The 14,629-nt window shown below is 32.0% G+C and overlaps 1 protein-coding gene across 1 annotated transcript; it reads left to right on the top strand.

Moving 5' to 3' along the window:
* The first annotated feature begins 3,504 nt into the window (after positions 1–3,504).
* Positions 3,505–13,726, top strand: LOC126827878 (zinc finger protein 239-like). The gene is made up of 5 exons (XM_056102338.1): positions 3,505–3,593; positions 4,824–4,993; positions 6,077–6,083; positions 6,211–6,294; positions 13,701–13,726. The coding sequence occupies exons 1-5, from the start codon at positions 3,578–3,580 to the stop codon at positions 13,724–13,726; spliced, it is 303 nt and encodes a 100-aa protein (XP_055958313.1). The 5' UTR covers positions 3,505–3,577.
* Positions 13,727–14,629: the final 903 nt, after the last annotated feature.

Genomic DNA, 14,629 nt, shown 5'->3' with positions numbered 1-14,629 from the left:
CTTAGGTCTTACATAATGTATCTTGGTATTCATTTCAAACTGTTCCCAGAGTTCTTCAATTGATAAAAGATAAAACAATATAGACATCATAAAACATCTCGTAAATCAGATGATGGGTTAGTTGTATTTTACGTCCGCTTCCACCGAGGTGATATCGCAGACAATCGTAAATCAGAGTTAGTTAGTTAGTGTTAGTTGTATTTTACGTCCGCTTCCACCGAGGTGATATCGCAGACAACAAGCTTTTTTAACTTGTCAGTTTATTACACTGACCAATAAAACCCCTTGTTACAAATATACACGTGCTGTGGGCGGGATTATGTTGCTCTCCAAACCAATCAAACTGTCGTATTTAGATATAGATGGTTACGTAACATAGATCACAGATTTCACACACAGATGACAAATTGTGTAGAATGATATAAAATATGGAATGAAGGTCAATAAAAACCAGTGTTGTATGATTTCACTGTCTAGCAAGAAGATCTGTAGTTGTTGTTTCTGTCAACTGATCGACTTTATGATTATTATAATAACCTATATCTTTATATCAATATTATGGATAGCTGTATTTTAATACCAAAACAGTTGAGTCTTGTTTTAACTCTTCATCCTGATCCAACTAATCTTCTAGAAATGTGTGTAGCTGTTTGGAGTAATTGTAATTTACCAACTGGAACAACTTTACATCCTGATGAAGGTGAAATTAAATATGAAAAATTAGAAATATTCTCCATGTTAAAATCTGACAATGTAAGTATCCAACATTATTTACAAAGTTAAATAAAAATTATAACATCGAAGATGCATATCGAAAATGAAAATATATCTTGGGAAAGTATTAATTATTTATAGACAAAAAGGAGACTATTAGAAACACAACAAAATATGTTATATATTAGAAATATAAACATGAAAATTCATACTGGAATAGACTCTAAATCATCGGATACATAATTCTGCAATATTGTTTTGAAAAATTTAAAAGAGAATTGGCTTCAATGTACAACCTTGCGTTACGCCAGAGTAAGATTTCAAATTTTGTTACAGGTCATTTTATTTGTTGATGCTGTCAACATCTAATTTTAGATTCGAATTTGACATTTCGTTTTAAAATATACATAATATATAAAGACAATTGAATGGAAAACATTGTTTACAGTTTAAAAGTAATAAAACTGGACAATTATATTTGATATAATATACCCATGTAATTAAACGTGTTATATTTGATATAATATACCCATGCAATTAAACGTGTTATATTTGATATATACCCATGCAGTTAAACGTGTTATATTTGATATAATATACCCAGGCAATTAAACGTGTTATATTTGATATATATACCCATGCAGTTAAACGTGTTATATTTAATATATACTCATGCAATTAAACTTGTTATATTTGATACATGCATATACATATGCAATTACACCTACTAAACTCATAAAATTAAACTTACTAAGTGATACAAATTCTGTACACATTCGGTACAAAAGTCTAGATAGTGACATGTCAATATCTGTTACAGTAAAGGAGCGGATTATCCTGATTCAGATGGGGGTTTCTCAGTTATAATCCCTGTTAATCATTGGATTACCAAGTATAATACCGGATATAGACCAAGAGACAATTCCCTTTTAAATCATGATATCTCTTTTACAATTGGCACACAGCATGACCCTGAAACCTCTTGTCATTACGAGCTTACAAAATCAAAAACAAAATCTCTTTAACACTTGTATAGAAATTATATGACACCATCACTTGATACTAAGATTAGCCTGAAGACATCTTCTTCACCTTAATCTTAATCTTTAATCTGTTTATATAATTTTAACACATCTTTAACAGGAGAAACAGTCGTCTATCCTGGGAACATGTCTACAGTCAAATCAATTATTCTAATACATCTTTTGATTTAATCAAGAAAATGTAGATCTTGTGATTAAATAGGGAAACGTCGGTAATCGTCCAACGATAAAAGTGTATTAGGAAAACCTTTGAGACCAAATCTAGATGAATTTTCCTATGAAAAGGTTGATTCACATCAAATGACTTATATCATTTTATATTGGATAATTATGTATACATTAATTAAAAATCTTCACAGTATTAAAACACAAATAATTTGGTAACATAGAATATATTTTAGTTAAACATATTTGAAAATGTGTTCACAATATAAACATCAAATAAGTTACAACAAGTAAACTATTCTGGCCGAGTAGACCTAGTAGACAAAATAAGCGATGGGAAATAAACTTTATATACTAAATTCTGTTACAGCCGTTTTTTTATGGAATGGTGCACCTAAGTGATGGCACGTGCCTATGATAATCAATATATAACGATCAATTTCATTACGTGCACGTGTCGATCATGATCACAATCAATTATGTAACAACTCCTCCCACGTGCTGACTTGATTTATATATTAATATTAAAATGTCTGCATGACAGGATGTATTTATGATGAATCCTTGAGTCTGGCTGTCCTGATAAATTCCCGCGCTCATGTAATAAAACCTACTACTAAGCATAAATAGTAATGTTCACTTTCTTTCCATCAATTACAGATACGTCATCAGTTTGGTTGTTATGATGAAATATTGACAGTAGATAATCGTGAAGTACGTCATTGTAACTGGATCCGGTTTATAAAATCATCGAGTAAACTGGAAGAGGTTAATGTTATTGGTATCAAATTAAAGGGAGAAATAGTTTTCCAGTTGATAAAAGATGTTCAACCAAATGAAGAAATTGTTGTGTATTTTCAAACATTAAAAGATGAACGTCTGGTTGAAGAGGAAAAAGTTCATCAGCATGTTTTAGAAAAGGAGAGAAAAACACCGGGTAAGATTTTATAGCTTATAAATGAATGAACTGGGGTTTAACGTCCTACTTCTCTACACCAACCGGGTTATAAACGAAGTCAGTATAGAGCTAATAACAAGAATTAATACTTTAATAAATTCACTTATCCATATTCATATCTAATTCTTTGTATTTATTTTCACGTTTATTTGTATTTTTGATTTCTCCTTCAGAACTGGTTTCTACAAGCACAGATTATCCATCTCCCATATTACCCATAGCAACCAGTATATCTCGGAATGGTATCACTTCCGGTTCTGATGATTCTGGGAATTTTTCTGTGAGTATGATTAGCAACTATAATATTTTAGGTTTCCGATTCATTTTATTGTGCAATTGAGCATTAAGAATTTTGGATTATTCGAATCCAGCTTCAATTTGTTAAAAATCACCATAGAATGTTCACACAAAACATATGTGGAACATGAAGAAAATTGAAGACAACGTATTACATTTGTATAGAGAGATTTCGTATTTGATCGTCCTATATGATGGTAGGCCTACATGATATTCGCCACTAAATACAATTGTTGTAATTTGATATTTGATTTAAATTCAGGATTCTCCATCAAACAGGGAACCTTCTCCAATAACAGAATATAAAACTATTCCCGCCAAAAGATCACGTGAGAGAACATGGTTACCATGTGACGTATGTAAGAAGAAGTTTGATCGTCCATCTTTATTAAAACGTCACATGAGAACTCATACAGGTAATAAAATATACTATAAATAGTTTTAACAGGTAACGATGAATAGTTGCTGATGAATAACGATTTCACAGAGACGTGGATGTTTTAAAGATATACAGCAGATTACAAATACCATACACACCCAGAACACGATTGCTTAAAGGTTTCGTCACCTATTCTAATATAATCTTCTACCCTAAAGCAGTAGTTTTACCTGTCGATTGTAAAGGTGTAATATCTCACCTGTCTTTGATCAATTCTTGGACTTCTCTCATCAAATAAAATCAGTAGTCATAATCAATTCCGTCAATCTGTATAACACCAAGTCGTGCTAAAATTAACAGAATCAATTGTTTTATAATCAACGGGTGATAAATTAAACCAGATTAACTCAGATTAGTAACAATCAGTGTGATCAGGTTACACATTAGTTTTATCATGGACCGTGTATATTTATATACGGTCCATAGTTTTATTGTCAGACTTCATCCATGCCTTTAGTTATATTGTTAGACTGGTTTCCTACTTCTATTCTTTTCTATGAGTAGTCGTTTATTTCCCTAGCGTTATCGGATTATTTTATTTTCTGACTAACGCCTTGCCTCCATAAAGTGCATCTTTTCTTTTCCATGAATATTCCTCCATTTTAATTAATGACATTTTGTGATATAATTCGTGCGATACAAACACCACCAATTACATCATGTTGGAGGTATACAAAGGAAGGCTTGTGAGCTATCTGACCAAAATACAGATCTATATTTCGCTTCTTTTCGTTTTTTATAATTTCGATGGCCTACCCTACATGAAGATCTGATCGGTTGTAATGGAAGGTCGTGTCAGGGGTAGCACCTGCGGCTTTTGACCCTATGACGTCAGACATTGGTTAATCAATCAGCGTTGACGTTTCTAGTGGTTTACCCACAGTTCCGTGCATCGCACGCCAAGAACTCACCGTAAAAGACCGTTTCATTGGCTAATCCCTCACTGCAACCAGAACGTCGGTTATATAGCAACTCTTCCAGATTCTAGTGTAGTAAAGACAAGTAAAACGAAATTTTAAACTATAAAAAACGAAACGAAATAGGATCTCTGTTTTAATTAGATTGGGTTGTTTGAAGTTTTTACTACAGCGGTATTAATTTACGTTTCTGATTTATTTCTTCAGATACAGATAGAATTATAAAACGCGGCGAATTTTGTAATTTACCATATTTTAATTGACATTTGTGATTTTGTTTCTGTTTCCAGGAGAAAAACCACATGTTTGTGAAACATGTAATAAAGCATTCTCGACATCCAGTTCACTCAACACTCATCGTCGTATCCATTCTGGAGAAAAACCACATATTTGTAATATTTGTGGTAAAAAGTTTACAGCTAGTTCTAATCTGTATTATCATCGTATGACACACAACAAGGTAAATGAATACTCTTCTCGTTTTTTTAATAATTACTTTATTAATAATTAGGTATGACACACAACAAGGTAAATACAATAATGTTCTCTTTTATTAATAATTAGGTTTTTCGTAAAGTTTTACCACATTAATATTGTTTGGAATGTTAAAGCTTCTTACATTCCATCATTTTGGAAATTCGAAATTAAAATTTTATATGTATTTTATCTATACCAAGTACATGTTAACAACTACCTAGTTTATTGTGTTTCGTAAAGTTCTACGAATATAATATTGTTCGAAAAGTCAAAGCTTTTGTAAATTTGTAATTCAAATTTTATGTGTTTTCTCTATACAAAGAAAATGTTCAAGATATGTTATGTTTAAAAATCTTGAAATTCGTCGATTAGTTGGGGTTTTTTTTAGATTTTTAAAATGAAAATTTAAATCAGTCTGTCGATTATTCTAAGCTCATTTACACATGTGCTTAATTTTACACCTTTTCCAGGATAAGCCACATAAATGTACGGAGTGTTCTAAATCTTTCCCTACTCCTGGAGATTTAAAAAGTCACATGTATGTTCATAATGGATCCTGGCCTTTCAAATGTCAGATTTGTAATCGAGGTTTCAGTAAACAAACCAATTTGAAAAATCACCTCGTTCTTCATTCAGGTATGTTTATAATATATTTAGTTTATCTCGTTCTTCATTAAGGTATGATTATAATGTGTTTATAATATTTAATATCCAAACAAACCGAATGTATAATATGTGTATATATATCAATACAAACCGAATGTATAATATGTGTACTTTATATCAATACAAACCTAGTGTATTTATAATATGTGTACTTTATATCAATACAAACCTAGTGTATTTATAATATGTGTACTTTATATCAATACTACCGGCCTTTCCATGATGCTGCCTTGGAAAAAGCCGCCTGTCTTCAATTATGTACGTGATCATAAATGTATGTTAGTATATGACCGATCCAGCCGATTAGCTTGTTTTTCATTCCTATAGGATTGGAAAATATTTTACATTTCCCTTGCCGAATTTATTAAAATATAAAATAAAGATTGCGAATTTATTGTAGAACAGCGGTGAGGGAGGTGATAAGATTCTATGTCGTTTCCAATTCTATTCATTGATTTTACTAATGACTGTATTATTTGTTTAATATTTGATCCATGTTTCCCTGTCGCTATATTAAAATATATCTATTTTAAGGTGACAGACCACATCAATGTTTGACCTGTAATAAGAGTTTCTCTCTGGCATGTAATCTCAAAACTCACATGAAAATTCACGAAGGTATGTATATTTCTTACAAAAGCTTCGGTCTGAATTCTGAACGCATTGTTTGGGAGCATAGACCGAGAATGACCATCTTGAGTCGAGCGGCACGGACACACTCTCAACCACAATTTCCGGGTTCGAGAAGAATTTGTTGGATTCTTTACCTTTAGTATCACCCTCTGCCCAGTATAAAAATGGCAAATACCATACGATAGTTTCAAACATAATTAACGTGTGTGCGAAATGACGTTTAATTTATCTTTTCGTATCTCTCTATATTTGTCTAATTTAAATCTTTTGTTTTATTTCATTTCAGAAGATTCCTCTCAAGTCTGTACTAGATGTAACAAGATGGCCGCTACCTCTGATGGATTCTGTTTAAAATGTCGTAGTGACGTCAGATTATCATCAGATCACGGTCACACAGGTTCATATTTTACCAGCAGCAAAACGTCACAATCTCCATCAAGTTTTACGTCATCACAATTTTCATCAGATGTAACGTCACAGTCTCCGTCAGGTTTTACGTCACTTCGATCACCATCAGATTTCAGTATTAGTAAAATAACAGAGAGAAGTTTTAAAAGACAGAGATTGGAATGTAATAATTTTTATAATGGCAGCCATTCACCCTATCCTGTGTATTGTAGTACGCCTGTTAACAGTCAGACTACATTTTCTACCATGTCACCTTCACCTCAATCTAATAACTTCATGTCAGCCATGTTGTTATCTAGAAACACACGTGGTTTGATGACGTCAGGTTATTAATCTGTGGTTTTACTACTAGACAATACTTAGTTTCTTATCATATTTTGTGGACATCTTACATCTTCTTATATTTCCTTGCTTATTGTATTTAATCAAGGATATCACATAATCGTATGACGTCATCCTACTGTGTTTAATCGCGGGAATCTTATTACTTCCTAAAGGAAGTGATAAACTGCAACTATTATAGTGGGGTTTTTTTTGCCACCAGTGGTTCCAGTCATAGGCGTACGGACCGGGGCAGCCCCCGCGCCTCCACCAGATTCGGTGAACCGTCCATTTTTTCGGCCAATGTATTTCCGTTTTTCGGGCACAGACATCAGAGAGTGAGACCATAATATTATCAAAGAAATCAAATCTTAACAAGAAAATAGCTGGAAACAGCTCTCAGGTGATATATAAATAAATAAGATGTTGGAAAAGAAAACAAACTACATCTACATATTTCAAGCTAGCGCTTTCAGTTCCATCGGAACCTCTTCAGGCTTTAATATGATAGCGTAACTATATATATATTTGATTGTGTGGAATTTGTGTGGTTTTTAAATTATATTGTTACATATAAGAGAATATATTTTATAATAAACTTTTATAATAATTGTTGTATTTTCGTCTTTGTATCCAGACACCAGATTACGTCAGGCTTCTTCAACATAGGGTTTATACGTATTTAGAGACCTTTAAAACTATTAGTCCACTAATGTTTCCTGGACAGCAAATGCAAAAGTGGGACCTAAATATTCGATTAGAAACTTTCTTTACCCCACTCCCACCCCGTCCTGCACAACTGAAAATGGGGGCTACTCTTAGAAATCCTAAGAAACTTCCTCACCCAATACCGGGAACGAACCTGTGAACAAAAAATTCTAAACCCCCGTGAATCCGTCGTTACAGCCAGACCATATAAAAACAATATGGCTAATTAGCACTATCTGTGGCAATGCATGAAAACAACCCACAATTTACCTATAATTATCTTTGATGTTTTGCGTTTATAACAGCATGCCCACAAGTTTACAACATGGCTACCTTGCTAACACGAACTGTTTTACATTGTGCTAATTATCAAATCTTTACAAATAGCTCAATCTGAAAAAAGGCGACCGAAAGGCACAACAACCCTTTTGGGAATTTTTAGCTATAATTATGAAATCTTGATGTTGCGGGGTTTTTTAACGTTTTTATCACAAGTTTTCAATACAACTATCGTATTAACACTATCTGTGTTACCATGTGTTATATCTGGTAAACAGCAGTCAGATTTATATTATAGAAATATAGAAATATCGCAATCTTCCTGTGGACAATATTTTATTTTTGTACCATAAAATCTCGTATTGAACTTCAGCATCTAAATTTATACTAAAATGTATCATTTGAAAATTGTAAAATATTTTCCAATTGCAACTGTGCCATTATTACCTAGATACATGTAAAATATTAACATTACATGAACCTTCAAATATTACAAAAATAAATATTAAAGATTCCGTTAAAAGGTTAGAAATACATGTATCAACATAATGTTAGAAAATGAAATGAAATGAAATGGGGTTTAACGTCCTATTGTTCTGCTCCGAACTGGGCTAATGAAGACGGGCATACGCCATACAGTGTGCTATGAGGGAAATTTTGCCCGGACAGCGGCAATACGGCCTACTCTTATATCGGATTCCAACTGTCAAGGGATCTTTTACGTGCACACCAATGTGTACACGGGAACTCTGTCTTTCGTCCCATTCGAACGACTAGACCGCTGTTCTTGCCAGGCCCTCCATCCTGCATCTCTGACAAGGGGGTAGCACGCCGGATAATCTGGATGAACTTTCTCGGCCAATGCAGCGATCGAACACATGACCTTCAGACTAGCGAGCCAGCGTCTTACCCACTTAGCCACCGTGATCCCCATAATGTTAGAAAAATCAGCATAATGGTAGTTATATTGTAACTAAGCATGTCTGGAAAAACTGGACTATAGACAAACCTGTTCTACAGAACACAATTTTCCATATAAAACAATATATAAAATAATACAACATGGTGTGTAATATTGTATAGCTATAGTACATGAGGTATAATATTGTATATCATTACATGGTGTATACTATTGTATATAAACGCTACTACATTGTGTATAATATTGTATATAAACGCTACTACATGGGGTATAATATTGTATATAATACACTACTACATGAGGAATAATATTGTATATAAAGACTACTACATGAGGTATAATATTGTATATAAACACTACTACATGAGGTATAATATTGTATATAAACACTACTACATGGGGTATAATATTGTATATAAACACTACTACATGGGGTATAATATTGTATAAAACACTATTACATGGTGTATAATATTGTATATAAAACACTACTACATGGGGTATAATATTGTATATAATATACTACTACATGGGGTATAATATTGTATATAATACACTGCTACACGAGGAATAATATTGTATATAAACACTACTACATGGGGTATAATATTGTATAAAAACACTATTACATGGTGTATAATATTGTATATAAAACACTACTACATGGGGTATAATATTGTATAAAAACACTATTACATGGTGTATAATATTGTATATAAAACACTACTACATGGGGTATAATATTGTATATAAAACACGTGGTATAATACAGGGTGTGTAATATTGTATATAATATTGTAGACGAGACAATACAAGATATAATAGAAAACACGTGGTATAAAATGGCTACCTAGTTAACTCTATATGTGTGATATATTGTGTGAACACGGTGTAACACATTGTATAATACACGTGTCCAATTATATCAAAAGGCACCACAGCACTCTCGGGACTTTTTACCAATAATTATAAAATCTTTGATGTTTCGCGTCTAACACATTTTAAAGTATATACCTATATGTATTATCATAAAATCTTTGATGTTACGAGTTTTTAACAGTTTGAACACAGGTTAACAATATGGCTACCTTGTTATCACTATCTGTCTTACAAAGTGATAATAATTATATCTTTACAAATAACTCAATCTGGACTAAAATGGCGATCGAAAGGCACCATATTACCCTCGGGACTTTTTATTTATAATTATCTCATTTTTAATGTTTCGTTTTGATAACAGTTTGAACACAGGTTAACAATATGGCTACCATGTTATCTGTGTTTCTACGTAACCCAATCTGGTAAAATGACGACCAGACTTAGATCAAGGAGATATTATGATATACCAGTCTCAAATTTTAAAAGTTGACGTGGCTATACTTTTCGGGAGTTTTTGTTTGAAAATGTTGTGGGTTTTTTTTTCCAAATTGTAATTGCTTAAATTCTTACAAATTACAATTGACGATTTCTCATCTGAAACATCGTTATTTATATGAATGACATTGTGTCTCTATCCCTCCCGTCTTCATTAGCCCAGTCGGAGCAGAACAGTAGAACGTTAAACTCCATTTCATGTCTCTGTCCCTGCAAAGATAAATCATAGTGTTTTAACTAATTCCAGATATATCACAGCCCTTTAAGGCAATTGTCCAATAAAACATTCTGCTGAAATAAACAGGAGGTGCGCTTCTGTTTAATAATACGGTCGTTCCTTATTATTTTATATAATCATTTCACTAAACTAGAAATTGGTTGTGATTCGTTGTGTCCTTAAGTTTTTTCATATTTGGATCCTAAGGTGGGTCCAACAGTACAAATATCAATAGTATATCCCACTAATATATGTCCTTCACAAGGGGTCATTATTGTCTTTCTACATAACAGAACACAGTATGGGGTTTACATTAATTGATATAATGCCTACTGAGATGGGTGTGGTGGTTTATTTAATTTAATTGACATCATTATTCAGGAAGGGAAACCATGTCACTTAGCTGGAATATTTAAATATGGGTGTGAGGTGGGGTACTGCTTGTTGAATGCTGTTGGGTGAGTTCATATATTTAATCTTATCAAGCTCTATAGGAAACTATATGTGTCTGTCAGTGGGAGGCGGTGTATTGCTTGTTGAATTCTGAAAAGGTGAATGTATTTGATTAATATTATCGTGCGCTATGGGACATCAAGTGACACTGATTATGCGGTGTTGGTGGTAAAATATTGTATTCTATAGTTCACTTACAGGTATAATGTAATCAGGTGGGAATATTTACCTGTCTTTACAGGTAACAATAGTTCCTTTCTTTAAATCAGGTAGTAATTATATCAGTGATAATTATCATACCTGTACTAATTAACACGATTAATAACAGGTAAATATCGTATCATATATAGTTAAAGATGCATTATGAAAGATTTAGATAACGAGATGACAATAAAATATATAATGAAAAATTGGTGTATTGAAATTTTCAGTCAAATTACTTTATATTCAGCTATAATAGCTAAGAAATAAATGATGAAAAATTGGTGTATTGAAAGTTTCAGTCAAATTACTTTATCCTTAGCTATAATAGCTAAGAAATAAATGATAAAAAATGGATTTAGTGACATTCTAAGTCAAAATATTTTATTCTGAGCGAAGTTGTAACTGTTTGAAGAATAGCGTAGTCTCGATTATCATAGCTACGATAATTTTATTACGAAAATAAACAAAGTCTCGATTATGCATTTTAAACGGAATTATTTAGATGGCCATCGTGTTTAAATAAATAATTTATATAACATTTGATGCCAAAAGAAAGATCTACAATAGACAGACTTAGGTCTTACATAATGCATCTTGGTATTCATTTCAAACTGTTCCCAGAGTTCTTCAATTGATAAAAGATAAAACAATATAGACATCATAAAACATCTCGTAAATCAGATGATGGGTTAGTTGTATTTTACGTCCGCTTCCACCGAGGTGATATCGCAGACAATCGTAAATCAGAGTTAGTTAGTTAGTGTTAGTTGTATTTTACGTCCGCTTCCACCGAGGTGATATCGCAGACAACAAGCTTTTTTAACTTGTCAGTTTATTACACTGACCAATAAAACCCCTTGTTACAAATATACACGTGCTGTGGGCGGGATTATGTTGCTCTCCAAACCAATCAAACTGTCGTATTTAGATATAGATGGTTACGTAACATAGATCACAGATTTCACACACAGATGACAAATTGTGTAGAATGATATAAAATATGGAATGAAGGTCAATAAAAACCAGTGTTGTATGATTTCACTGTCTAGCAAGAAGATCTGTAGTTGTTGTTTCTGTCAACTGATCGACTTTATGATTATTATAATAACCTATATCTTTATATCAATATTATGGATAGCTGTATTTTAATACCAAAACAGTTGAGTCTTGTTTTAACTCTTCATCCTGATCCAACTAATCTTCTAGAAATGTGTGTAGCTGTTTGGAGTAATTGTAATTTACCAACTGGAACAACTTTACATCCTGATGAAGGTGAAATTAAATATGAAAAATTAGAAATATTCTCCATGTTAAAATCTGACAATGTAAGTATCCAACATTATTTACAAAGTTAAATAAAAATTATAACATCGAAGATGCATATCGAAAATGAAAATATATCTTGGGAAAGTATTAATTATTTATAGACAAAAAGGAGACTATTAAAAACACAACAAAATATGTTATATATTAGAAATATAAACATGAAAATTCATACTGGAATAGACTCTAAATCATCGGATACATAATTCTGCAATATTGTTTTGAAAAATTTAAAAGAGAATTGGCTTCAATGTACAACCTTGCGTTACGCCAGAGTAAGATTTCAAATTTTGTTACAGGTCATTTTATTTGTTGATGCTGTCAACATCTAATTTTAGATTCGAATTTGACATTTCGTTTTAAAATATACATAATATATAAAGACAATTGAATGGAAAACATTGTTTACAGTTTAAAAGTAATAAAACTGGACAATTATATTTGATATAATATACCCATGTAATTAAACGTGTTATATTTGATATAATATACCCATGCAATTAAACGTGTTATATTTGATATATACCCATGCAGTTAAACGTGTTATATTTGATATAATATACCCAGGCAATTAAACGTGTTATATTTGATATATATACCCATGCAGTTAAACGTGTTATATTTAATATATACTCATGCAATTAAACTTGTTATATTTGATACATGCATATACATATGCAATTACACCTACTAAACTCATAAAATTAAACTTACTAAGTGATACAAATTCTGTACACATTCGGTACAAAAGTCTAGATAGTGACATGTCAATATCTGTTACAGTAAAGGAGCGGATTATCCTGATTCAGATGGGGGTTTCTCAGTTATAATCCCTGTTAATCATGGGATTACCAAGTATAATACCGGATATAGACCAAGAGACAATTCCCTTTTAAATCATGATATCTCTTTTACAATTGGCACACAGCATGACCCTGAAACCTCTTGTCATTACGAGCTTACAAAATCAAAAACAAAATCTCTTTAACACTTGTATAGAAATTATATGACACCATCACTTGATACTAAGATTAGCCTGAAGACATCTTCTTCACCTTAATCTTAATCTTTAATCTGTTTATATAATTTTAACACATCTTTAACAGGAGAAACAGTCGTCTATCCTGGGAACATGTCTACAGTCAAATCAATTATTCTAATACATCTTTTGATTTAATCAAGAAAATGTAGATCTTGTGATTAAATAGGGAAACGTCGGTAATCGTCCAACGATAAAAGTGTATTAGGAAAACCTTTGAGACCAAATCTAGATGAATTTTCCTATGAAAAGGTTGATTCACATCAAATGACTTATATCATTTTATATTGGATAATTATGTATACATTAATTAAAAATCTTCACAGTATTAAAACACAAATAATTTGGTAACATAGAATATATTTTAGTTAAACATATTTGAAAATGTGTTCACAATATAAACATCAAATAAGTTACAACAAGTAAACTATTCTGGCCGAGTAGACCTAGTAGACAAAATAAGCGATGGGAAATAAACTTTATATACTAAATTCTGTTACAGCCGTTTTTTTATGGAATGGTGCACCTAAGTGATGGCACGTGCCTATGATAATCAATATATAACGATCAATTTCATTACGTGCACGTGTCGATCATGATCACAATCAATTATGTAACAACTCCTCCCACGTGCTGACTTGATTTATATATTAATATTAAAATGTCTGCATGACAGGATGTATTTATGATGAATCCTTGAGTCTGGCTGTCCTGATAAATTCCCGCGCTCATGTAATAAAACCTACTACTAAGCATAAATAGTAATGTTCACTTTCTTTCCATCAATTACAGATACGTCATCAGTTTGGTTGTTATGATGAAATATTGACAGTAGATAATCGTGAAGTACGTCATTGTAACTGGATCCGGTTTATAAAATCATCGAGTAAACTGGAAGAGGTTAATGTTATTGGTATCAAATTAAAGGGACAGATAGTTTTCCAGTTGATAAAAGATGTTCAACCAAATGAAGAAATTGTTGTGTATTTTCAAACATTAAAAGATGAACGTCTGGTTGAAGAGGAAAAAGTTCATCAGCATGTTTTAGAAAAGGAGAGAAAAACACCGGGTA

The sequence above is a fragment of the Patella vulgata genome, chromosome 7 (genome assembly GCF_932274485.2).
Source record: "Patella vulgata chromosome 7, xgPatVulg1.2, whole genome shotgun sequence".
In the NCBI taxonomy this organism is placed as follows: Eukaryota; Metazoa; Mollusca; class Gastropoda; family Patellidae; genus Patella; species Patella vulgata.
This window is presented reverse-complemented; position numbering and strand designations above follow the sequence as displayed.